This window comes from Apium graveolens, chromosome 11, assembly GCF_009905375.1.
Source record: "Apium graveolens cultivar Ventura chromosome 11, ASM990537v1, whole genome shotgun sequence".
NCBI classification, from domain to species: domain Eukaryota; kingdom Viridiplantae; phylum Streptophyta; class Magnoliopsida; order Apiales; family Apiaceae; genus Apium; species Apium graveolens.
The window spans coordinates 77,604,893-77,632,609 of NC_133657.1; the positions used below are offsets into that span (position 1 = coordinate 77,604,893).

General features: G+C 35.9%; 3 protein-coding genes across 5 annotated transcripts; 1 reads left to right on the plus strand and 2 right to left on the minus strand.

Annotated features, from left to right (window-relative positions):
* Positions 1-13,810: 13,810 nt before the first annotated feature.
* LOC141698399 (uncharacterized) lies at positions 13,811-17,236 on the plus strand. Of its 2 annotated transcripts, none has more exons than XM_074503083.1 (6): positions 13,811-14,138; positions 14,792-15,082; positions 16,224-16,384; positions 16,517-16,622; positions 16,699-16,824; positions 16,922-17,236. In XM_074503083.1, exons 1-6 carry the CDS (start codon positions 13,947-13,949, stop codon positions 17,054-17,056), a joined length of 1,011 nt encoding a protein of 336 aa, XP_074359184.1. In that variant the 5' UTR covers positions 13,811-13,946; the 3' UTR covers positions 17,057-17,236. The 2 variants fall into 2 exon arrangements, with proteins under 2 accessions (XP_074359184.1, XP_074359183.1); XM_074503082.1 differs by having other exon boundaries at positions 13,813-14,138; positions 14,792-15,085.
* A 388-nt stretch (positions 17,237-17,624) lies between these two features.
* Positions 17,625-19,507, minus strand: LOC141698398 (putative glucan endo-1,3-beta-glucosidase A6). The gene is made up of 3 exons (XM_074503081.1): positions 19,353-19,507; positions 17,940-19,262; positions 17,625-17,862 (listed from the first exon to the last, which is right to left on the minus strand). The coding sequence occupies exons 1-3, from the start codon at positions 19,420-19,422 to the stop codon at positions 17,825-17,827; spliced, it is 1,431 nt and encodes a 476-aa protein (XP_074359182.1). The 5' UTR covers positions 19,423-19,507; the 3' UTR covers positions 17,625-17,824.
* Positions 19,508-22,243: 2,736 nt separating this feature from the next.
* On the minus strand, positions 22,244-27,463 carry LOC141696935 (receptor-like kinase TMK4). 2 transcript variants are annotated; one of them, XM_074501094.1, is made up of 3 exons: positions 26,957-27,172; positions 25,127-26,828; positions 22,244-23,328 (listed from the first exon to the last, which is right to left on the minus strand). In XM_074501094.1, exons 1-3 carry the CDS (start codon positions 27,029-27,031, stop codon positions 22,829-22,831), a joined length of 2,277 nt encoding a protein of 758 aa, XP_074357195.1. In that variant the 5' UTR covers positions 27,032-27,172; the 3' UTR covers positions 22,244-22,828. The 2 variants fall into 2 exon arrangements, with proteins under 2 accessions (XP_074357195.1, XP_074357194.1); XM_074501093.1 differs by having other exon boundaries at positions 25,127-27,463.
* Between the last annotated feature and the right edge of the window lie 254 nt (positions 27,464-27,717).

The following is a 27,717-nucleotide window of genomic DNA, read 5'->3' on the forward strand; positions in this document are numbered from 1 at the left end:
GTAACTGTAAGTGTATAATTGTTTTATTACTAAAATGACAATCGGCAAGATAATTGAAATTGTCTTGCTGAAAGTCATTTCAGTATATTTATGTGTTTAATTATATGTTCAGATTAATTTTATACTGGCAAGACAATCGGTATGACTATCAATAGTCTTGCCAGTAATAAAATTTATATCAGATATATTTGTTTTTATTTTGTACTGGTATGACAATCGGTATGACTATCAGATTGTCATACCAGTTATATTTTTAGTATTTATTTTTTTATTTCCATTTGCCTGGTATGACAATCGGGAAGACAATCGGTATGACTTTCCTCGATTGTCATACCAGTTGTCCTACTTATTGTCTTTCTTTGTTTTGTAATTATAATCAGTTCATTTGTTTTTCAATTCCAACAGTTTTTTCTCTTGTTTCTCTCTCTCTCTCTCTCTCTCTCTATATATATATATATATATATATATATTCGATCAAACACAAACCGCCATTATTATCTTCTTGCTCGAGTTTTTACTCAGCACACTTTACTGTTATATATATACATATTCGTGTGTATACATACAGTAAGGAAGTGCTATCAATTTTTTTTAAACTATTTTCACTTCGTTTTTTTTGTTCCCTTCAAAATCAGTTTGTGTTTGTTTGTCTTTGGGTATTTTCAGTTAAGTTTATTTTGTGTCTTGTGCGTTTTTCAGACCTTTTATTGTGAGTTAAGAACATTAACGAGATACATTACTTTCTAAATTTTTCGGATATAATTGATTTAATTCGAATTATTAAATTTTTTTAATTAATTCGAATTTTCTTAATATTACTCTTAAAATTCTGAAAGTGTGTGTTTTATTATATTTTTTAATGGCTCTCAATTTCCAAATTGTCTCGCATAATCTTGTTGGTTATTTTAATCCAGAAAAGTGTGATGTGGAAAAATTTAAGCCGTGGATTAGATTTTTAAATGACCATTCGATTGTTAGCTCTGCTATTAAATCAAATGTGCTTTTAAATGTCGATCTGCTCAGACTGATTTGCACAACCTCTACTGTGGCCGATGATTTTAAATCTTTTTCATTCACCGTGGCAAACACACAGTATGTAGTTGATGAAACAGTCGTCAATCGAGCGTTAAATTTTCCAATGGACAATTTCTGTAATTTACCCTCTGAAAATGATATTTCAAACTTTTCCCATGCTATTCACTATCAGGGGGTGATTAATTTAACCAAGTTGTCTAAATCCAATTTGGTTTCTGAATGAGATATTTTCTTCGATACACTTTCCAAAGTGTTTGCCAACTACACTAAATCCAACTTTCACAACATCACTTCCACTCTGTAGTATATTGGTCTTGCGGTTATTTTCAATCAAATGATCAATTTTGGCAAACTACTTTTACCCATTCTTCTGAGACGTCTCACTACTGCTTTACGTGATCATTCTACAAATCGTAGGGTTTCATGCTACTACGCTCGTTTTCTTATGCTTATAGCAGAACATCCTCTCTCACGTGAGCATAAGGCTCTTTTTGCTAACTCTTCAGTAACTGAACCCCCGCCAGTAAGCAAAAAGATTTACACACGCCAAGACACAACCTTCAAATTCATGCAAGTTCCAGTACTTGTATCTGCTTTCATGGCCACTTACATTCCTTTACCAATTTTCAATCTTCCCGGTCATGAACAGCAAGCTCAACCTCCAGTGGTTCAAGCCACCCAGGCTCAAACATCAGATGCTCTTTCACTGCAGGTAATAATTTCTCTCTCACAAACTATTCCTACTTCTGTTGAAAGACCCTCAGTGGTTGATAGGGCTGACCATGAAGTTATAGAACCGCAGCTTCAATCCCAGGTCATAGAGCCAAACACAGAGTCACAACCTATCTCAACCTCTCCCCCACTGTTTAAAATGTTACCTAGAAGGTTAGTGGGAAGTAGTATGTTGTTGGATGTGAATGAACCCTCAGCTCTGCCTCCTCCCAAGAAAAGAAGAACATTTACTGAGGCATCTGAAATCCCATCCTTGTCCTCCCAACAGGAAATGGACTTTGATATGGCCAGTGAACAGTTACTAGAGACATTCTATCAACAGGATGAATCTATTGAAATTCGCCATAGGGCCATGGCATCCTGTACTGAGTCAAGCACACTTCCATTACTCACAATGGAAGTATACATACCAATAGATGATACTCAAGACACAGAGCGAGGAGTGCACATTGAGTCGGTTACAGTGCCTGCCATAGTTACGGCAGAAGAGCAGTCACATGCTTCTGAGGGAAAATCTGACTCTCAGCTATCTTTAATAGAGTCATTTTCTCCCCTCCCAGATCCAACACCTCTGGCTCCCTCACAGGATTCTCCACTCGCAGATTTATCTGGAGAAAGTGGAGGGCAACTCGGTCAATCTATCCCTGAAGCAATTCAGATATCTATTTCACATGAAAAGATAGGTTTGACTGAGGATCGGGACTCGCGAATTCCCATTGCACCACCACTGACCTCTCTTGAAGAGGCTAGGGTGATTTCAATTGCAGGTACAGAAGATCAGCAACAGGAAGACTCCTCACGAGTAATAATATTGAGAGATACACAAGCACGTGAGTTGAGTGAACCAAACAGGAGAGATATTCAGGTGAGTGCACACACAAACACAAACACTGAAAATCTGTTAGCTCAAATTGCTGATTTGAAAGAACAACTTGCAAAAAGTCAGGCTGAGGCTCAATCATTCAAAGCACAAGTGGTTGAACGGTCTTCTTCTTCCACCTCTGTCAATAATCAACTGGCTCTCATCAGGACTGAGATATCAGATTTGAAGACCTCTGTTGTACCAAAGCTTAACTTAATCCAGGCATCTCCAACTTTATCAGCTGAAGACATTTCAAACTTCTGCTCTCTCCATTCAAGAATGACTTCTCTTGAAGACTTGGTTGAAATGAATCATTCACTGGACTCCTCCAGATTTCTGAAGATAGAGACGGGAATGGAACATCTCAATGAAGGGATGAAGCACTTGTACTTCATGATCAAAAAATCTCACTGCCCTAATGACGAACAACGAACTTTATTTGAAGGTCCGTCTGGTGGAGGCTCAGGCTCTGTAGGTGATGGAGGTCATGGAGGGTCTAGAGGAAAGTCTGTAGAGGATTCCTCAACTAAGGGGGAGAATAAAGGGAGAAGTGGAAAGGGAAAAGAAAAAGATTCTTCTGCTGGAGGCACAGGGAAGGCTGATGATGTCTACTATAGTGGAGAACATGATGACTTTGATAATTTTGACATTCCCACTAAACCAGTCTTGGAAGATAAAGATGGTTTCTTTGAAGCTGAGGAGGAAAGTGATTTTGGAGAATGGGAAGAGGAAGCTCAAGTGGATCCTGTTTTTGAGAAAGAGTTTCAGCAACAGCAGTCAGAGTTGAAAAGAAAAGAAGCTGAACTCAAAAAGGTATCCCAGATCATTGATATGAGGAAAAACATTGAACGAACAAAAACTCTTGAAAAGCAACGTCTTCATGACATTAAAGCTAAAGAAAGGAGAAGAGATGTCAAACTGAAGATTGGTGAAAAATGGGATGAAGCTAGGAGAGTACTTGATATGCCTCAGCTGAGCACAAACAATGATAGGCAGTTTCTACATCTTCTTGACAAGTTGGAGATCTCTAATCCAAACAATGACGTGTACATGAATGCTATCAAGACTGAAGTCTCAAGGATCACAGCTGCCTTTGACAGATCTCTAAATGAAATGAGCATATTTGTATATTGTCAGAGGGAAGGATCTTTCAAGGTATCACTTCATCTGTTTGAGAATCGTTCTTTATCAGAGATTTGGGTTCTTCTCAACAAAGTCAAAAGAAGCTCAGAATTGAATGAAGTTCTTCGAGAAAGGCTCAAAGAGTTTGCCAGCAGGGCTAGTCCTCAAGTGGTCAACAATCCTCATCAGGTAAGATTCTTTAAGTCTGACTGTCTTCAAATCTGCTAGCTCGATTCACAATCTCTTAAAGACTACTCTGCTAAGCATCTTGTCTGGATGGAACATCACTTAAGAACTGTCGGATATTCATCCATGTTGAAAACTCAAGCAGCTGATCTGATTCAAGCTTATTGTGAAAAGAATATTAAAAGGTACAATCAGTTCAAGAATAAGCTAAAGTTAGTTGGAGTTCAACCATTCAAACCAGCCAGCTTCACTTCTGAAAAGGATCGTGTCTTTGACAAGGAGTTGCTTCAAGATTTGGAAGAAGGTGAATTCGGAAGGGAAGACAACTGAATTCAATTAGATCAAAACTTAATGTAATATGATTAGAGATTTATGAATCAAGATAGACTAATGTAGTTATATGTTCAGTCTAGAGGAACATCTATCTTGTATTCACTTGTAAATTTCTTTTGAAATCTGGAAAATGTTAAATATAATCCAGAACTTTTCTGCTATTTACTTTGCATTACTGTTTATATCTTTTTCTTATTTGTTAGTTGAGTTATCCTCTAGGTATTTGTTGTTATTGTCTAACAAACAAATAGGGGGAGATTGAAAGGCATATGTCATAGCCTATTTGTTTATTCGAGGATTTAACTTAACTCAAATAAGGATGTAACAAGTAAATAGTGGTTTTATCGTCAGAGAGATCTCTCAAAGTAACATATGTCAAAGGATTAAGTAACATTGTTCATCTACAGACTTGAGGACTTAATTCACTGGAAGAAGCTCAAAAAATTGATCAAGCCTCAGTGATATAAATCAAGATTGTGGATTTAATCAAGTGACAGAGATCTCGTCAGGGTATCAATTAATTACAGGGATTTTACCTGAAGAAAATCCAAACATGAAGAAACATCACAGAAGTTAGTCATTCATGAACCAAACAGTACATCGAGTGTCAACATTGAAGTGATGAAATGGATTCATGATTTTCAGAAGATTGTCAGAAGAATGGTTGTTGTTCAAGAATAGTATTAATTCTCTATTTATTAATTAAGTAGTATAATTTAATTAAGAAAATAAATTATATCTGCAAAGATTAATTTATTGATTAATTGGATTAATTGATTAATTAATTCTGAATTAATATTATGGTTTTTCAGAATTGATTTTGAATTTAAATTCAAAATTAATTCAGCAAGTCAATCTTTTGTATTAGTATGACAATCGGCATGACAATCAATAGTCATACCGAAAGTCATGCCAGTTCATTTAGATTGTCTTGCCGAAAGTCATGCCAGTTCAATATATTGTCCTACCGAAAGTTCTACCAGTTAAAAGGATTGTCTTGCTGAGCTAACAGGATTGTCTTGCCAGTTAAATCAAGGATTGATTTAATATAAAAGCAGCAACTGATTTTCAACAGACAGTGCATTGAATATCAAAAATATACAGAAGAACACATAACCAAGAAAACAGCATTGAACTTATTGCAATATCTCAGATCATTAATTTCTAGTATTCATTGTTAAATCTAAACCACTAGAAATCCTTTTCTTGGTCTTGTGTAACTATCTAGCGGATCAAAATCCCTAGAACTTAATCTCAAATTGCTTTTAGCATTTGATCCTTTTTATTTCAAAAATAGAAAAAGTTCATGTCGAATTTATTCTAGATTTGGAATAATTTATTTGAGATTAATCCCTTGTAAACGATACCGTTATTGTAACACCTTTCAAGTATAATAATAGTTTTATTTAACTTGAATTTTGTTTCACTTTTTTATTCCGCATTTTATTCGATTAAACGGTATAGTTTGTATTCAACCCCCTTCTACAAACATATTGAGACCTAACAAGAGTAATTTCTGTAAATACTGATCATAAAGTCTGATGCATCAGAACAAAAGCTAAGCAGATTTAGAGAAAGAACCTGAAACCATTCCAAGTTCATTTACCAATCTTGTAAAAGTAGCTTCACACAGTGGTTTTGTGAAGATATCTGCTAGTTGTTGATCTGTTGGAACAAAGTGCAATTCCACTGTACCTTCATCCACATGTTCCCTTATGAAGTGGTACCTAATGCTGATGTGTTTTGTCATTGAGTGTTGAACTGGATTACCTGTCATAGCAATAGCACTTTGATTATCACAGTAAATAGGGATTTTAAAATATGTTAACCCATAATCCAGTAACTGATTCTTCATCCAAAGAATCTGTGCACAACAGCTTCCTGCAGCAATGTATTCTGCTTCTGCAGTTGATGTGGAAATTGACTTTTGTTTCTTGCTAAACCAAGAAACCAATCTGCCTCCAAGAAATTGGCAGCTTCCACTTGTGCTTTTCCTGTCAATTTTGCAACCTGGAAAATCTGCATCTGAGTAACCTATTAGTTAAAAATCTGATTCTCTGGGATACCACAGTCCCAGATCAGCTGTTCCCTTACGATACTTGAAAATTCTTTTCACAACTGTTAAGTGAGGTTCTCTTGGATCTACTTGAAATCTTGCACAAAGACAGGTAGCATACATGATATCAGGTCTACTAGCAGTTAGATAGAGTAGAGAGTCTATCATACCTCTATAATCAGTAATATCTACTGATTTACCAGTATCCTTATCCAGTTTTATTGCAGTGGCCATGGGAGTGGATGCACTTGAACAATCTTGCATTCCAAATTTCTTCAGCAAATTTCTGGTGTACTTGGTTTGACAAATAAAAGTGCCTTCTTCATTCAGCTTGACTTGAAGGCCCAGAAAATAGCTAAGTTCCCCCATCATACTCATTTGATATCTTGACTGCATCAGTTTGGCAAACTTCTTACAAAGTTTGTCATTTGTAGAACCAAAGATGATATCATCAACATATATCTGAACCAGAAGTAAGTCCTTTCCATGGTTGAGGTAGAACAGTGTTTTGTCTATAGTTCCTCTGTTAAATCCACTTTCCAGAAGAAACTGAGCTAAAGTCTCATACCATGCTCTTGGAGCTTGCTTAAGGCCATAAAGTGCTTTATCAAGCCTGTAGACATGATTAGGATATTTGGGATCTACAAAGCCTAGAGGTTGTTCAACATATACTTCCTCCTCCAATTCTCCATTGAGAAAAGCACTTTTCACATCCATTTGAAAGACAGTAAACTTTTTGTGAGCAGCATAAGCCAAAAATATCCTTATGGCTTCCAATCTAGCAACTGGTGCAAATATTTCATCATAATCAATTCCCTCATGTTGAGAATATCCTTTTGCAACCAACCTTGCCTTATTCCTTGTAATTATGCCATCACTGTCAGTTTTGTTTCTGAATACCCACTTTGTACCAACAAAAGATCTGTTCTTTGGTCTTGGCACTAGGGTCCAGACTTTATTTCTTTCAAATTCATTTAACTCTTCCTGCATTGCTTGCACCCAATCAGCATCTTGAAGAGCTTCTTCCACTTTCTTTGGTTCAGTCTCAGAAAGAAAAGAATTGTAAAGACATTCACTTAAAGTAGCTGTTCTAGTTCTGACACCTGCATCAGGATTTCCAATTATTAAGTCAGGTGTATATGATTTAATCCACTTCCTTACAGATGGAAGGTTTTCTCTAGAATTGGATGCTCCCCCATGATCCATGCTATCTTCATCAATATTTTCTGATTCTCCCCCTGAAACTATGCTCTCTGAGTTGGATCCTTCAGAATTTAAGTTTTCAGAACTATCAGAACTTGGCTTATCAGAACTTGACGAATCAGAACTTGAAGAGCTAGTTGTATGTTCTGATGCTTCTTGAGATGTGGTTGTATCTTGAGTATGCTCCCCCTGCATAGGTGCATCTTCCTTTGTCGTAGTCACCACAGTTTCAATAACATCAGAGTTTAATCCATCAGAGTTTGCAGTATCAGGATTTAGACTGTCAGGATTTTCAGTATCAGAATTTAAGTCTTCATTTTCAAATCTCAGCTGATCATGATCATTGAAATCTTCAAGTCCAGTAATCTTCTTATCATCAAAAGAGACATTGATAGATTCCATGACCACTCTTGTTCTCAAGTTATAGACTCTGAAGGCTTTTGTGGAAAGTCGATATCCAACAAAGATTCCTTCATCAGCTTTTAGATCAAATTTGGATAGCTGTTCAGGGTGATTCTTAAGAACAAAACATTTGCATCCAAATACATGAAAATACTTCAGATTTGGCTTCTTTTTCTTCACCATCTCATATGGTGTCTTTCCTTGCTTGTTAATGAGTGTTACATTCTGAGTAAAACAAGCAGTCTGCACAGCTTCAGCCCAGAAATAGGTTGGAAGCTTTGCTTCATCAAGCATTGTACATGCAGCTTCAACGAGAGTTCTATTCTTTCTTTCAACAACTCCATTTTGTTGTGGAGTTCCAAGAGCAGAAAATTCCTGCTTGATTTCATGGTTTTTGCATAACTCTTCCATTATCAAATTCTTGAACTCAGTACCATTATCACTTCTTATTATCTTCATAGAATCTTTGACCAATTTATCCAGTTGTCTGACATGATCAATTAAGATAGATGCAGTTTCACTTTTTGTGTGCAAGAAATACACCCATGTGTATCTGGTGAACTCATCCACTATGACCATAGCATATTTCTTCTTTATAATAGACATGACATTTACTGGACCAAATAGATCAACATGTAGTAGGTGATAAGGCTCAAGAATTGATGATTCAGTCTTACTCTTGAATGAGGATTTCCTTTATTTAGCCTTCTGACAAGAATCACAAAGGCCATCAGGAGCAAATACTGACTTTGGCAGTTCTCTCACAAGATCTTTCTTGACTAGTTCATTTATATTGTTGAAATTTAAATGACAGAGTTTCTTGTGCCAATTCCAGCTTTCTTCAATTAATGCTCTACTCATCAGACAGATTGCAGAACCATCAGTACTTGTTGAAAGCTTGGCTTCATAGATGTTACCATGCTTGTATCCTTTCAGAACAGCTTTTCCTGTAGATTTACTAATAACTTCACAGTGTTCTTCAAAGAAATCCACATGATAACCTCTATCACAGATTTGACTAACACTCAGCAGATTGTGTTTAAGTCCTGAGACCAGAGCTACTTCTTTAATGATGACATTCCCAAGATTGATATTGCCATATCCCAATGTTTTTCCAATGTTGCCATCTCCATAAGAAACACTTGGGTCAACCTTCTCCACAAAGTCTGATAGCAGGGCTTTATTTCCAGTCATATGTCCTGAACATCCACTGTCCAGAACTAGGATGTTTTTCCTGTTGCCCTGCAATCACAAAGACCACTAATAATTAGTTTTAAGGACCCAGGCCTACTTGGATCCTTTGGCCTTATTAAATTTGTTAACATTTGCAGCGGATTTAGCATCAGAGTTTATGTTAACATTTTTCTTATCAGAATTTACATTATCAGACTTTGAATCAGAACTTACACTAGAAGGAACAATGCTAACTTTCTTTAAAGAAGGTTTTATTTGATAATAATCATAGTACAGACTATGATATTCCTTACAAGTATAAATGGAATGCCATAAACTACCACAATTAAAATAAGGATTTTGTGGCTTATATCTAACAGACTGACTCTTAACTCCTGACTTTGAAGGTAAGGAGTTTATGTTCTTATTCTTCCTGTAAAAAGAAGCCAGATGGTTAGAACTTCCACAGTTATGACACGTTTTTCTAGGAGCATCAGGAACAGGCTTATATCATTGCTTTTATTCACACCTTCCTTTCCATTCCTATTTTTCCTAGGTGATTTTACCTTGTTTGCATTCTTAACATCTTTCAGCTTATGCTTAAGCTACTTCTTTGTCATTAAGCCTACGTTTACTTTAGTTGTCTTTTCCTGTTTTAGTTTGTCAAAAGTTAGTTCCTTTTTAACTTCTGATTTCTCATTATCAGACTTTACAGCTACAAACTTAACAGGCTTTAACTTAGATTTTTGATTAACAACTATAGGCTTAATTTCTACAGTTCCTTTATCATTCTTATCATCTCCATAACCTAAGCCCTCTTTCCAGTTTTCACTACTTAAAAAATTCTGAGTTGTTCTGCCAGAGTTAGTCCAAGTCCTGATAATCTCTCTTTCATTTTCTAACTCAGCTTTTAGAGATTCATTCATTTTAAGCACTTCATCCCTAACATAGAAAGCATCATCTCTATCTTTCTGAGTTTGATGGAACATGACTAACTCTTTTTCTAAATAATCATTCCTCTTTTTACAAGCAAGATTTTCAGAAGTTAATCTTTCACATGTTAAAGTTTGATCTCTATAGCTAATGAACATGGTTTTAAGATATCTTCTCAACTCATTAATATCATCAGTATGAAAGGCATAAGTAGTTTGAGGTACCTTTAACTCAGCAGCTTCAGAACTGCTTTCAGCACTCATCAGCATTTTCCATCAAGGCATAATTCTTCTCACTTTCAGAATCTGAGGTGTCTGTCCAGCTTTTGTTCTTTGTGACAAGAGCCTTGCCTTTGTCACTCTTCACTTTCTTGCAATCAGGAGATATGTGGCCTTTCTCACCACAGTTGTAGTATTTGATATTTGTATAATCTCCTCTGTCAGACTTTCCTCCTTTGCCCTCAGATTTTCTGAAATTCTTCTTATCAGAACTTGCACATTTCCTGGAAAACTTCTTTCCCTTCCTGAACTTCCTGTATGCAATCTTTGTGATTCCTTTCACCATAAGGGCACACAACTTCATCATCTCTTCATCAGCATTTGTCTCAGGCAAGCTTTCAGATTCTAAGTCATCGTCACTATCATAACTTGATGACTCAGTATCAGACTTTGTGAAGAGAGCTTTACCCTTGCCTTTCCTTGAGGTAGCTGCCGTGGGGGATTCTTCTTCAGCCTTAAGAGCAACTGTCCTTGACTTTCCTCATTTCCTCTTGCTTCTTTGTTCCATCTCAAGTTCATGAGTTTTGAGCATCCCATAAATTTCATCAAGAGTCGTTTCATCAAGATTATAGTTGTCTCTTATTGTTATTGCCTTCAAATCCCAGCTTTCAGGAAGAGCCAACAGGAATTTAAGGTTTGAATCTTCAAGATCATACTCCTTATCAACCAGTGACAAATCATTCAAGAGTTTGACAAATCTATCATATAAATCAGTCAATGACTCATTAGCCTTTGAGTCAAAGTGTTCATACTCTTGAGTGAGTATTGTCTTCCTGTTCTTCTTAATTATATCAGTTCCCTGACATCTTGTTTCCAAGGCATCCCATATCTCCTTTGCAGTCTTGCAGTTTATTACCCTGTTTGACATTACATTATCAATGGCACTATGCAGTAAGTGTCGTACCTTAGCATCCTTAGCAATTGATGCGATATTTTCAGAAGTGTAGTCACTCTTCTCCTTTGGTACTGACTTTGCTCCTTCACCTGCAACTGCAACTGCGAGCTTGGTTGGTTTGTGAGGCCCTTCCTTGATTCTATCAAGATATTCTGGATCTGTAGCTTCCAGAAACATAGTCATCCTCATTTTCCATATGGGATATTCAGATGGTCTCAATATGGGAACTCTAATAGCCTCATATCGGCTATGGATTTGTGTCTTTGGAGGTTCTTCAGTTTTGGTGGGCTTAGTTGGAGTTTCTACTTCAGACATGATTGTTTTTGGATCTTAAATTGTTTGTGTGTTAACAGATAGGCTCTGATACCACTTGTTAGGTCACACACACTGTAGAGGGGGGTGAATACAGTGTATAGCACAATCAAATCGAATTCTAATAACACAAGTAACAGAAAACAGACTTTATTCAAAACAATAAACTCTATTACAGTATGGAACTGTTCTCTCTCAGTGATGAATAAATATCACGAGAGCTGCTAGGGTTACAATGAATAATCTTCTCGATAATGATAACACTTATAGTGTAAACCATATGTCTGTGTTTATATACTACACAATTACAAGATAATCGCTAATTGATATGGAATATAATTCTGCTTCCTAAAATATATCAATCAGATATCTTTTCTTCCAAGTATTATATTCTTCATAGAATTCCTTCTTCATGCATATCTCTTCTTACGTTTGTCTTGATATTCTTTTCCTTTCAATCAGCCGCCTTCCTTATCTGAACGTTTCCTTTAAGTCCTGATATTATCTTATGATAAATATCTCCTGAACCTTAAGTACTGATGACTTAAGTTCTGACTTCAGTATAAGTGCTGATTTCAGTTAAGTACTGATTTGTCCTGTTTAAGTAAGATCTGAAAACTAAACATAAATCATATTAGACATGACATTATCAAATATATCTAACAAATAAAGAACTCAATTTGCCTTCAACGGATAAGCTCTCCAACTGATATCAGATAAAGCTTCAACGAATGTTAACAAGAAAGTTTCGATAGATGACACTAATATAGTGTCAACGGATGACAACAATAAAGTTTTAACGGATAACATCAATGAAACTTCAACGGATGATCAACAAGATAGCAGTTGATAGTGACTTGACAAAGGCTGACAGAGTCACATGAGTTGATAGTGCACAAAAGAAATGTGGCAACTTGATTACAGGTTTTAAAAAAAATGAAGCATTTTCATTTCCATGGAAAACAAGAACGTTCAAACATGTTATATCTTACTTGGATTACATTGGACAGAAAAATGAAAAAGGATGTGCTTGGACCTAGTTGATAGTAATATTATTCTTGTCTTATTGCACATGTAAACTTGATTCAATATAAATCATGTGTAGCAAGTATTTTAGAGTAGAAGTAAGAACTCAAGAGTTTAGAAAACTGTATCTTTAGAAAACACTCTCAAGTTCTTAGATGTAGAAAAATACTTGTAAGCAACTGTGTGTATTTTATATCACAGAGATTTCTTCAAACATACATGTCTGATGGAAAGACAAATCCCGCCGAAAGTTTTTAAACTATATGTTTATTTACTTTGTGTTAGTAGAATACTTCAAAAACTTAATATGTGTTCTTCCTTATTAAAAAACATAGTTATATATTTATAAAAAGTTTTCTAGAAATAAAAAAGAAACCAGAATTCCATTCAACCCCCCTTCTGTAATTCTGTTGTTATATTGTTGGAAAATAACAATATTTATTAACTCAAAAAATTGAGAAATTTAGAAAAATACAAGGAGACGATTTGAGAGGCGCCACATAAACGCCTTCGTTTTCTCCTTTATATAAGTATATTGATGATTGATTGATGATTTAATACATTAAACCGACTTGAGTGATCAAACAGATAAGTAACCCTAATAAAATGTCATCTAACAATTTAGAGGTCGTTTGGTTGACATCTAAATATCTAAGAACTTGAATTACCCAAAAAGTACCATTTTATGAAGTTGTTTGATTAACAAAAGTGAGGAAGTAAAACTTTCTTGAAAGTTTAAATTTCAAATATGGGAAGTTGCTCACACCCACCCCCTTAGTAACTTACACTTCCCATGTTAAATGATTACCCCGTGACAACCGAACAATATTTTCTATTTCATATCCATTATAATTTCCATATAAAATATAACTTACTTAGTAAATAACTTCATAATACCAATTAAACAAGCACTTAGGACCGTATAACAAATGTCAATTGTTAGTTATTCCCTCTATCCAAAATTAGTTGTCATGTTTGACTTTTAAGCATATTTTAAAGTATCTTGACCGTATTTCTCTTTTAATTTTTTTTTAATTTTTTTTAATTTTTTTTGTAAATAAAAAAATTAAATCTTAAATTTTTATTCACAAAATGAAAATTTAAAATATAATTAGCAGATATATACGATCAAGATAACTTAAATTACGTGTAAAAATTGACCCACATAACTAATTTGGGATGAATGGAGTAATAAAATTAAATTAGGCCCACAATCTAACGGCTCCAAACTCGAATCACTTTGAAAATCAAAAAGCCCCTCCCTTTCTTTCCTTTCTCTGTTTGTTTCCTTGAATTTATTACGCTCTCTCACTCTCCCCCTTGTATAATCTCTCTCTCTCTCTCTCTCAGATCCAGTTGATCACACCCTAGAGTTTTGAGTAGTAATTAATCACCGCCATGGATATTCCTCCAGAAACAGAATTCTACTTGAGAGAATCCATTGATTTCTGTGTGGGTCTTCCTGTATCTACTACTACTCTGGAGACCAAGCTTCGTGTTTCCCAGGAATCTCATCGTCGTATGCACCAACAATATCTCCATTTGCTCTCTAAATTTAATGCCAAAGATCAACAGATTCAACGAATTAGGGTTTGTTTTGCAATCCCCCTTTATGCACACATACACATTTAATTTATTTTTCCCGAGTTTGCGATTATTGTTCTATTGGTGCATTTTAATCTTTTCTTTTCAAGTCTGTACTTGTTTGTTTTCTTTCTATTGCTTGGGATGATAATTCAAATATATGTTTGTTTTCTTTTTCAGATTTTTGTGGTTTAATGGTCGTTTAGGGTAAAAGAAAGTGATACGTAATTATTTAGCGGAATTATCCTGGATTGTACTGTTTTGCTTATATTATGTTTATCTTCTAGTAAGGTCTCCTGATTTTGTGTATCTCTGTCTTAATTGTCCCCCCCCCCCCAGTCTTGGGTTGCTTTATGCTCTGTCGTTTTCTTCTATAGTGACTGATTTGTCATATTCTTAGCGTGCTTCATCTAATTTCAGTTAATACTAGAGAAATATTTCGAATGGTTGTACTAAAAATTTCATTTCTGTGCTGCTATGGTCTCATGTAATGGTAGCAATATGGATGACATTGTTATAAAAAAGGAACAGAAATATTAACGATCGCATGTAAATTTGCAATTTGTTAAGGCATCTCTTTGAATTCACACCATTCTCCCTTGCATGCTGATTGTTGTCTAGTCTTTGTTCTCTTAGTCTGGTGATGTTGTGATTATCAGGCTGAGTCGAGTATGAATGCCCAAGCAGTGAAGAAATTTGTAGAAGAAAATCAGAAATTGGCAATGGAGTGCTCCAACTTACTGTGTCAGTGTAAAAAGTGGGAGCGAGAGTGTGCGCTATATGAACGTGACCGCGATGCGGTTATGGATTTTGGAAATGAAGCTGATGAACGTGCAAAACAAGCAGAATCCCGTGTACATGATTTGGAGGCAGAGTTAAAAACCTTATCTGAAGAGTTGAGAAGATTATCTGAGGATCTACAGTTCTACAAGCATCAGTGTGAGATAACCGTGGTAATATTTTTTCTCTTTTGCTACCTCTCTATTTTCTGTTATCAAAGCGATAATCTGGCTCGCCTTAATGTGTGATGGGTCTTGCACAGATTGATTGGTACTAAGTCTTTGCAAATCTCTTAGAATTATCCAATACTAATACTTGGCGAGTATTAGTTTTGAAGTAAGTTAGAGAAACTTAATTAACAAGTGAAACCCTATTAATCAGAAAACTACTTATCGGTGGTAGCTCTTAATAAGGAATAGAAACCTCTGCAGTCATTATGAACAATTTTATGGTAAAATGGGTCAGAGTAATTTGCGTAAAAGAAACCTTCACAAGTGACTTTGAAAGTTTGAACTTATATCCTTACTACAGTTTATGCTCTAACTGAAACTTATTTAGAACTGTTAATTGGGTTATAATATGTTACCTAAGCTCTTTGTTTAATCTCGAGCAGCGAAGTTGAAAGCTTGAGAACTTGCCTATGGACACTCGACCCTTAATTTTGGTACAAAAACATGGATATTTGATTGTATTTCCAAGTCTGACTCTTGGACGCATATCAATGTCAATGGAAACTTTTAAAAGATACTGCAGAAACTAATTTAGCTGTTAATGCCCAAGATGGGATATAACTAGGTTGAAGAGCAAGCGAGGTTGGTTTCTTTTGAAGTTAGGAAGCTGACAGGGCATTTGTGTTCTGAAATTATTGTTCACTGTCAAATTTTAGTATCGTCAATTATTTTACCATTTTCCTTTCAAGTGAAGCCCCTCATAGGAGAAGAATTAGTTGTGAGATATGTTAGGGTAATATGTCTGCTGTATATGGGTCTTATAACTAGAAATAATTATTTTAGTTCTCACTTGACGGAGAAAGCTAGTGCTTGGTACCTTCCAACTATCCTTTAATGTTAAGGTGATATGTCTGCTGTATAGGGGACAGCGATTCTTCTATTTCTGTTATCACACGTGTTCTGAGGTTGATATGCATTAATGATTATTTGTCTTAAGTGAATTGTGTTCATTTATGGTAAATCTATTGTTAAAATTTTAAACTTGTGTTTGCTTCTCCTGTTTATTAACATCATATTATGAATAGCTTTAGAACACCTTTTTAGGCTGCGTTTGTTTAATGTAATACTCGTGTAACTGAAGGGTGATACATCATTAGAAGCCACAGCTGTAGAAGGCAAACTAGTTGAATCTCTGCTGACAAGCTTGATCGGGAAAGATGACATTGCATCAAAATCACGTGCATTTTTAGAGGCAAACAGTGAATCTGAAGTGTGCCAAAGCCTATTAAAAATGAGGAATAGGTGAGCCTCATTAGTTACTCTGTAAACTCGTGCTTGTATAATTTTGATAATCAATTTTGAAATGCTGAACATCTATCATCCACAATTTCTGTTGATTACATAATTTGAAGCCCGTCCTTCTTTTGGTTGTAGCTTGAGGCCATCAACCCAAAATGTTTTAGCACTACTCTCTGAGATCAAGAGCCTCCATAGTGACAAGGAGCATTTGAGGATTAATCTTAATAGAGCTGAAGAAGAGGTTGGTAGGCTATTCGTGCTTTAGTTATCTAGATTTACGTGGACTTCTGTTGACCAAACACATTTTATGTGCCTAGGTGAAAGTCTTGTTTGAAGAAAATGACACATTAGATAGAGAGAATAAAAGGTTGATGAGGAAAGTCCTCAAAGAAGGTCAAAACTCTGATTCAGCTGGAAAACACACTGGTAGTGGATCTGCGAAGGTGACAATTATGCTTTAATAATCAACACACTTCCGGAATATCTAGTATTTATATTTCTTTTAAAATATTAATCAATGTTTACACTAACATCTTGCAGGGAAGTAAGCGGAAATCTAGCCCCAAGATGAGTAGCTCTGTTATGAAGAAAATTGATTTAAGTGATTTTGATTCAACAAGACTGCCTCTATATCCCTTGCAAACGGAAAATGTCATCCCCGCTAGTTCAGAATAATATCCCTTGCAAACGGACAAAGTAATCCCTACGAGTCCAGAATTCACTTGAAGCAAATGTAAAGAACTGTAGTCCATTATACTTTGTATCTTTGCAAATGGCAAACTTAATTTCCTGAGCACTAGAAATAACTGTAGAAGATTTTATCAGTTACTATGTAGTCCATTATACTTTATGTTACTGTTTGTGTTACAATTCTTTTCTTGTAACTAATGATTGCGGGCATAACTTCCGGGTTACAGCATGCTGTACTGATAGTTCAGTACTAGATGGAAAAGGATTAGTGGGTGAAGTATTGTAAATGAAGTCGTATTCATTGCAATAAAAGTTATTGCCCGTCCTTTATACAGTTGTTGAAATGGATGCATTGCTCTGGACTCTGCATAAATTTTTAATTTTACGGTCTTTCTAATGTGTGCCCTTGGGCACATAATAAGCACTAACTCCCATGAGTTTGGTGCATTTTTATTGGTGGAGTTGTTGTAAATGCATTTTTATGTCTTTGAATGTTGAATTGTTTTTGGATGATTATGGGTTTTTAACTTGTGTTATCACGGGCTCACAGAAATCGTCAATAATTTCTTACATAAGTAATATCCAAACAGTAAAAATTATAGAAAATTACTGCTAAACAATTAGGCTATATCAAAGTTTCACTAAATAAGGTAAGCTACACATTGACGTTTACCAGGATAAGTATATAGACACTGTAAGAGGCAATCTTTTGCATCTTGTCTTCCTTTTATTCATCCTCTTTGTTGATGATCTTCATAAGGTCACACCTGGGACTTTGCAGGATCCATGACCTATTTACATGAAAAGGTCAATCGTTCAGTATGTAAAATAAATAAGATACACAAAGCAGGCATGCACAGACACTTACTTGGATCCGTGGTAGTTTCAACAGCAAGTCCATTGAAATAACAACTAGCACCTGTTACATTCCGCAAACTTGCCCAATATGAACTAAATGCGTAATCTGCATGGGAAATTATACTGACTGGTTCATAGCACTCCCTGCCCGGCCTCAGTGCCTCACACAATCCTTCGACTTGACTACATGCAGACCCTAGTGTTGATCCCACCTCGACCTCATTCACCCCTCTTGCTACCACACACCATGCCTTTCCTCTATATGCTCTGCTGCTTGTTGGTTTTATCAATGCTCGCCCATAGTCTGATCGGGCCCCAGTAATGTCCAGATCATATATGGCCCTTCCGTTAGTAGGATGACGTAGGCCCCAATGTCGCTCTGTCCCTGGACCATTCTTTCTGTTTTCATCATACAATGAAAATATAAAGGTTGGTATAACAGCTCCTGGTCGAGCTGGGGTGCCTGTAATTTTCTGAGCTGTCAATTTTTTGACAAGATTGCGATTGTATGTTGCTGCATTGTACATATTTGCCCCGGGTTCCTCAAGGTCCCCTGAGTGAGGCCATCCAGTTTCTGATATGGCAAGCTTTATGTCATCATAGCCCAAGTTTGACATTGCAAAAATGACAGAATCAAGCATTTGATCAAGGAGGTTTGTGTAATTTAAGCCACTAGTAGGATCAGTGAATGCAGTACCATTTCCACCTTGAAACAGTGCATAGTCAAGACTAACCCCAGTTGGATTTTTCGACCAGGCGTAGTAAGGGTATACATCTAGGAAAAAATATGATTTTGTCGAGTTCAAGAAGTGTAGCAATGGTGCCATCACATCACCTATTATATTAGCACGAAATTTCCCGGTTGAAGGGGGGAATGTAGATTCCATCATATCCATGGCAAGTGGAGTTCCAATTTTAATGTTTCTAATGTTTTTAGCCGCTAGTGATTTCTTAATTTTCTGCATTGCAGGTACAAGATCATGCCATACCCTTACGTCGCTACTTGTGTTGTAGCTGAGGACTTCATTTCCAACGAGTATGAACCGAATTCTGGTATCAGGGTAGTAATCAAGAACATTATCGTGTACCCAAAGGTTTGCTTGGCTTTGATTTGAAGCAATGTTTGATATTTGTTCATTTGGTACCATAACCGATACTTGAATGTTTGTTTTGGAGAGAAGTCGGAGGGTTTCAGAATCAGCATCATACAACTTTACAAAAGTGACATTCATGTTTTTCAGGAGCCTTATGGTTTGATATGGGGACTGTATGTTGTTTCCTCGTCTGCCATAATTTACTCCGACTATGCTTGTTAAGGGTGTCCCTATTGCACCTGTCAATAGTATGCAAAATAAGTGTCAGCACGGATTAGCAAAGTAAGAAATACTATGACAAACACACACGCACGCACACACAAACTTACTCGAGAAATAAAAGAGAGAAAAGAGAAGGAGAGGAAGGAGAGCCATCTCTTTTCGTTTGCCGTTGGACATCAAAATAGATAGCTAAGTGACTAAAGAAGAAATGGTGCACAAGAATGATACTAATGTTGCCTATATATATATATATGCAGGCGCACGTATGTAGGACATACATGCCAAGCAAATCAAAGAGACAGTTCAACTAACTTAATATTAAACAAACTCAAGAATGATCTTTGTGAGAGAATAGTAAAATGAGCACAAGATTTTCTGTGGAACAGAGGATTTGCATGATCAGCAACTATATTTCCTGTGAAGATGTATTATTTTCATATTGTAGGATAATAAAACTGAGGAGCATAAAAAATTCCAGAGCAGTTGCTTCATGCACTCTTTATGGTGTCTCCCCCTATGTCCCAATTCAAATTATCATTATATCATCATCATCATCATTGTTTTTTGGGGGGGAGGGATGATGTACATGTACACTAAAAAAACCATAGATTGAGTTTAGTGGGCGGGCTACTTCTATTTGAACAGAAGTTGCAAGTTCATTATATTCAAACTCCATGTATCACTAGTATATAATTGGGTTAATTTATCACTAGTATATAATTGGGCTAATTGCATTTGACATCTCGTGATTGTTTCAATGGTCACTTTGGTATTGCTAGTTTCACTATTAGTTTCACTTATTTGCACTTTGCACTCATTAAAAATTATGACGTTGCAAAATACACCGTTTTGACCAAGTACAGTTAAAATTGAACGTTATCTACTAAACAACAAGAGCATATAAGACATTTTAGTAATGAAACATTGAAGGGAGTTGGGACTCGTTGTTTAACTAGTAGAATCTTTAAATAATTTTAATTAACCCCTCCCCTAATAAATCCCAAACACAAAGAAATTTTAATCGTCAATGTAAAGACGAAACCCTAAATTCCCAAATTACACATTAGTTAGAGCAATGATAGTCCGATTGAGGTGTGTTTTTGATAGTGATGAACTATTAAATCTTGAAAAGTCGAGGAAGGAAGGCGGTTCATCTGAAGTGGTTGCGATCGATTACGGGCTTCACGATGGCAATGAGATTCTCAGCTAGACCTGACAACGTCCTGTGTCGGTGTAAAAACATTTCGTGTACTTTCGTGTACCAAACCTTAAACCCGAACCCGACTCGGAATTGCATTCGTGTACCAATTTGGTGACACTAATCCGGAACTAATATATTCGTGTTTACCCGCTTTAGTCCACTGATTATATACGAAAAATATTAATTATTAAAAAATGCAATAGATAATTAAATGGTGAAGTGCATAATCAAGAAACAATAAAATTTATTTTACTATTTATAATTATATATATGTTATTTAGAATAGGTAAAATTCATATTAAGTATTTAGTATATATATATGTATATTATATATTTTTAAAAATTTAATTATTTTTTATTCCGTGTACTTTCGTTTCGTAACGTGTATCTATATTGTAAACCCAAACCCGACACTAATTATATTCGTGTTTTTTCGTATTTGTGTACCTTCGTGTTTGTGTACCAAATTTTCGAATTCAAACACTAATTATTCGTGTCGTTTCATACCATGTTCACTATACCAGTATTGTCAAGTCTATTACCAACTGACCTTGCATGTGTATATAGTTTGTACTAATAAATATGATATGTAATATGATGGACGTTTTTGTTTGGGTGTGTAGTGCATGTCACATTTCTTATTAAATATGTTGATATTAAATTTACATGTTGGTCATTGGTGTTTATGTTGGTAATTTGCAGTCCGTTTTAATTATCATCCAAGCTCCACGTACACGTAAAAGCCATCAATTTATTTTGTATAGAAAATACACATCTCCGCGTACATAAACATGTTAAATATTAAAATGGTCATTCAACTGAATGTCATATATCGGTTTAATTATTAAAATTAACGGGATATCATTTGAATCACTAAAGTCATAATAAATATAATACAGATAACTCAAAATATGTGTTCGAGAATTAAAATTTATTTTATAGAGTTCTATATATTTTTCTTCAATCCTATTACAACCAAATGAAAATGTATGAATTTTAGTATTTTCTATAATATAATAATTTTTTTAAAAATTTATCTACTATTTATTTTTAATTTTGTAGTCATTTTCTTTATTTAAATAAAAATAATTAGTAGATAAATTTTTAAAAATTTCAAAAAATCATCTAAAATACCAACAAACGAACAAAGATTGTCTTGAATGTTTGTAATATTTAAATACATATCTACTGTATATATTTTTTGTGTGAATTAAAGGACTTGGTTAACAAACAAATTGGTAAGGGGCTTGGATAAAAGTCCCTACAACATGTGCAGCACAGCACATTTAAAGTCTAGTATTCTATATTCTTCCCCATGTGAACTTTAGCTTCAGCTTCAAGTGTTCAACCCCCCCACCAGAGTTGATATAATTATCCCTAACATTATAAATGTTTATACAAACAGTTTCTTTAATGCTCAAGTACTATCACAATTCTCTTCATATTAAAGATGAAATGTAATACGGTTGACCCTTCCCCGGAAAGCAGAAACAGAATCCATTGAGCCTATACAACTTGTAAATAACAATGATTTACGAATATGCTGCAAGAACAGGCTAGTACCTTGTATCAAGCCTGGGCTGAAACAGCATTCCGTTGCTGATAGCTGGGGCATCGCTAAGTATATCTGCATATCATAGGTAGAATAATAGCATTTCGAAATACAAAGGATGACAAGAACCATACCGTGTAACATAAAGATGACAACTTTTATAACTTCAATTGAAGATCTGCAAATCTGTTTTTTTTTTAGAAAAAGAAGGTAAAAACATGTAATAAAAAAGAAGCCACAGGTACTAAATCAGCCAAAAACAAAAATGTATAGCAGAATAATTTGTTACATAATTTGTGTCACTCCACTCCTCTATTGCTACCCTTCACCTAAAACATACCCCCTTCTCCATAAGCTCATGCTGTACAACAAAAATAGCCGTGTAATTTTCTTGGTTCCTCTTGACATTCGAATGTCACCATCAAGATTAACATTCTTCACTAGACAACCAAGATTAACATTCTTCACTAGACATCGCAAGGGCAAACTTATTTTTACAAAGTAGTTTAAAACAAAGCTTAATATCCCAAACCTTACAAACGGTGTACACATGCATCTTTGACGAGGACAGTACAAGAGTGTAAAAATATTCTGCCTTTCTTTTGTTCGCTTAAGAACCCAAACAATGTTATTTTAGAAGACCCAATATTAATAACCATCAAAAACACCCATATCAAGAACCTTCTCCATATTTTGAACAAATAGTGACAAATACAATAATTTGATAGTGATGAATCTGTCTTTCACTGCTGTCTTCCTTGCCCCTTCTCTGCTCAGTGCTCATGATTTCCTTTTCTGTTCAAAATTTAAAGTACTATTTTCTTTTTCTGTTATCTACAATCCATTGAATCAAAAGTGTCTGCAAATCCTGAAGGCTTTGATGGGATGCTTGATTGAGTTTGGCTAAATGACATAGTGGAAGAACCTTCATCTTGCCATCTTTGAAGAGCTTGGGGAAGGCTCATATGGAGATCAACGCCATAACTTTCTTCTTCCTCACGACGAGAAGGTTTCCATTGTTCTACAAGGGGACCCAACACATTAACTGCATGTCCCATATCTGGTCTCTGAAGTGGGTCGCGAGCTGTGCAATGACCTGCCAACTCAGCCACCTTGCAAATACTGTCATAAGTCTCTTCATCAGGATCTAGAACTTGATCAATAGCCTTTCGTATATTATCCTTGTTGATCAAGACTCTCCGGAACCATGCAACCAAATGTGAAATCTCTTCTGGTAAACTCTCATCTAGAGCTTTTCTACCAGTAATTATCTCCATCAAAACCACACCATAGGCATAGATATCCACTTTGGTAGTTACTCTGCCAGTAGCTGTTGCAAAAACAAACAAAATCAATTGCATATTTTTAATACTTATACCTGTCTTCATGTTGCCATATGGAAAGGTAACATATAAAGTAAGGAACCTCCAGATAGTTCCTCAGAGCTTAATAATACAATTTATTTTAAAACATTTTACAGGCTTGTTTCCGATACAAGGTATGACCTGTTCACTTTTCCGGGGTTTCCCATCTCAAGATTAATCGTAAGGAAACAGACAAGACCTGCTCCTTACAAAACCTAGCCCCCCCCCAACTAGCCTCACCCACCATCTCTACTGATCCAATCTATAAAACATTTCAGCGATGAAAGTAAAAGATGCTATAAAACAAGAAGTAAATCTCAACTCTATTCGGCATCCGACCATCAAGAAATATTCTAGAAATATGATCGGCTCACATCTAACCAGCCAGGAAAAAGATAAAAGGAGTAAAAAATGAAGAAAATTTTCTTAACCTCCAGATATTCCTATGTTTCTCAAACCATCACTACAATCATCTATGCCAAATTAGGAATTTTTACCTTTACAATTGGTATCTAATGCCAAATAAAAACTTCATTACCTTTAGAATGTTGATTGTGCTGACAACAGTCAGATATGTTGGGGGACTTTGGGTGAGTCATTTGGCCATTTTGGAAGGTGTTTGAATATAGTATAAAAGCGTATTACAGGAAAATTGCAACCACAAAGCAAGACAATAAGAAAAATGATTCCAAAAGAAAGAACGAAAAAATTAACAGCGCTAGTACTAGCTCCCGATATACATAGAAAAACTTATATAGCTTTTTGCTGCTAATTTTGTCTTTGTATAATGCTGGACCTGACCAAAAATTGATTGAATGAAATTATCATATTTAGATCTCCAGAAAAACATTAAAGATGAATAAACTTATGTTTGTTTTTTCTTTAAATGACTTGGAAGTTAATGCAAAACAGAATTTCAAAGCAAGTTCCGAAGTTATTAAACTCACAAATCAAGGCCTTAGTGTTCTCGAGATCCATTTGAATCAACTTCTTATATAATCCATAGATACTAAAAACCTGTGTTCCTGCTACAGTTCGTCATACAATACTTACTCACTATGAAAATAATATGACCACAATTCAAATAAGATGTGTATATATATATGCCAGTGAGCCGCAACAAAGTTGATTTATGATAAGTACATATTCCATATGATGGCCGTTAAAAACGATAATTGAAAACATTACCATTTAAGTCCAAATGGATTTAATAATGTTATGCTACGACGTATAACGAAGGATATAAATGAGTAGAATTTTAGTGGAGAAAACAAACAAATATTAATGTAGACAACTTTAAACACATTACGTAAAATAACCCTATTTGCATAATATATCAATGCTTAGAAAAATCTAAATCTCATTAACAATCTATCTGGATATTAAATGTTCGTGATTCTTATATTGTAATATTAGATCTAGCTCAACTGTGTCCTAACAGGCATAAGTTTGTTATGGTAGTTTTAAGTGTTAACTTCTTGCAGGGTTTTAAACAACCTTCAAACTGATCAACCTCCCCCGCAAAGAACTTATGCAAACTTCCAAAATATGGTTTAAAAGGGGGAAATTAATGTATGAGCACAACATTTTTCTTCGCAGATTGAGCCAACAATGATTCAAATAAAGCCTCTTATCCCATGCTGACATATGCATATGCACAAAACTCTTTAGTTCAGTAAAAGAAAGCTTCGAGTCAATAATAAATTACCAGACAAGATGGAATTCAGTAACTTGCATAAAATAACACCGGCAGTAGGAACTTACCAGCATATTCTGGGGCAAGATATCCAAAAGTTCCGGCTAACCGCGTTTCTACAGAATACTTCCCGTCAGGTGCATTTTTTACCAAACCGAAATCTGCGACCTTTGCCCTCATGTCATCTCCTAGGAGTATATTGGAAGGCTTTAAATCTCGATGAATGAAACTTTGTTGTGCCAAGCTATGCAGGTACTCGACCCCCCTGGCCACATCCAATGCAATTGTGACTCTTTGCTTCCATGAAAGTGGAGGGTACCCAAGTTCCTCATACTCAAACAAATGCTGGCTTAAAGTTCCCTGTGGCATGTACTCGTATACCAAAAGTCTCTCGTTGCCATTAATACAATATCCTAAAAGAGCAACTAGGTGTCTGTGCCTAACTTTGGTAAGAACAGCAATTTCTGCTTGGAACTCATTTAGTCCCTTTGTACCCATCACCCCGGATTCCATCCTCTTCACGGCAATCTTAGTCCCATCATGCAACTCCCCCTTGTAAACAACGCCAAATCCACCTCTACCCAGTATATTTTTTTCACTAAAATTGTTTGTCACCTGTCGAAGTACTTCGACTGAAATTACAATGCTACTCGCGCCTTCAAACACAGGCATCTCACTATGATCACCACTGCTCTGGCTTTGCAATTCACTCGCACCTGCACCATTACCATTCTTACCACCTGCTACGTTATCAGTATACAATTCTTTCCCAGTTTGAGGCCTTTTGACCCTCCCAAATCTTTGGTGTCGTTTTTTAACAAAACACTTGTAAGACACAAATGATATAACCACCACAAAAACAAGAACAGCAATAACAACACCAGCAATGATACCTCCTGAAACCTCCTTGGATCCCCCCGGAGAGTTTCCATTTGGTGCGGAATTTGATCCTGGCCCAGGCTTATCCCCATTACCACTATCACTAGTATTTTTCCCAAGTGAAGGATTGCCTGCTGTTGTTAATTTCACACCAGGTCGAAAAACAGGTATTGGCCCACTCAAATCATTATTGGACACATCGAGTACTTGAAGGTCAGGCAATGTCGTCAAGCTCTTGGGGATAGAACCTTTAAGATCGTCATCGCTCAACAACAAAGTCCGTAATGAAGTAAGATTAGCAAAATCAGGGGAAATCATACCTCCAAAATGCTGCTTGGCAAAATTCACAATTGTTACATTCTTTCCCTGCGTATCACAAGTAATAAATGTCCACTTTGCACAAGCATCATTACCTTTCCAAGACTCCGCCAAACTAACCGGATACCCCATTGCCCCAACAACAGCAAGAAGTACATTAACCTGAGGATCACAAGGCCCCTGTGTATCTCTACAAAAACTATTTGTATCCGTACCAAGAGAACTATCAACACCTCTCTTAAACACGGGCAGCTGACCCTGCAACTTATTATTCTGCAAAGAAATATTAACCAATTTCGGAAGCTCAGTCAACGAAGGCGGAACAATGCCACTAAATTGATTACCCCTAAGCTGCAAATCGAACAAATTCACACACTTGCTAAGATCCGGGAGCTGACCCGTAAAACTATTCTGTTGAAGCCAAACTTGCGAAAGCTGAGACATATCAGACAACACATCAATGGTTCCCGACAAACCCACCTTCTGATTATTCAACCAAAGATTCTGAATCTCCGAACCCCCAAAAGATTTAGGTAACACCCCAGTCAAATTATTATAAGACAATCTAAGATTCTGCAAACTCGGAAACGAATCGAAAAAATCAGGAATAGACCCAACAATGCTGGCACTACTAGCACTAAGATTAACAAGACTAACACAATCTTTAAAAGAATCAGGCAATACCCAAGAAGAGAGCTTACCATTATCACTAATACTAAAAGTTTGCAAACTAGAGAGACCCACAAAGAAATCTTGAGGAATAAAAGTGAAAGCATTGCTATCAAGAAAGATTTGTTGGAGAGAGGAAAGATTTGAGAGAGATGGGAGAGATCCGGAGAGATTATTATTCTGAAAAGCTAGGGTTTTGAGCTGGGAGAGAGAAGAGAGTTGGGTGGGGAGAGAGCCGGTGAGTGATTTAGAAGCCATGTTAATGGCAGTGACATGTTGTTTAGACTCATCACAGTTAATGCCTGGCCAATCACAGTATGATGCAGAAGAAGACCATCCTGGTGGGCTTGGAGAGATTGAGCTCATTAGTTTTGACATTGCCTGGCTGTCGTCTGCGGAGGAAATAGAGATTAGGAGGAGAAGGAGGATAGATACAAGGTGGTGGTGGAGGAGGTGTTGGTTTGTTTTTTGGGTCGCCATTGCTACGCCCAAATGTGTGTGTTTTCTGTGTGTAAAAGATGCGGAGATGGAGAGTTTAACGGCGTGACCATCAAATATTATATTTTAGTTCATGCGGTCATTTTTAAGAAAAATTACCCTTAATCTCACAATTTTGGAGTAAATGATCCAAAATATCACAAATCAGTAAAATGACCCTTAATATCACGAAAAAATGGAATTAAAATATGTGTTATCATTTTTTTACAAAACCTATTACTTTTTACTTTTTGGCCAGACAAATGGGCTTTTATAACGCATATTTAGAATGTGTTTATCCTCTATACACGCACTT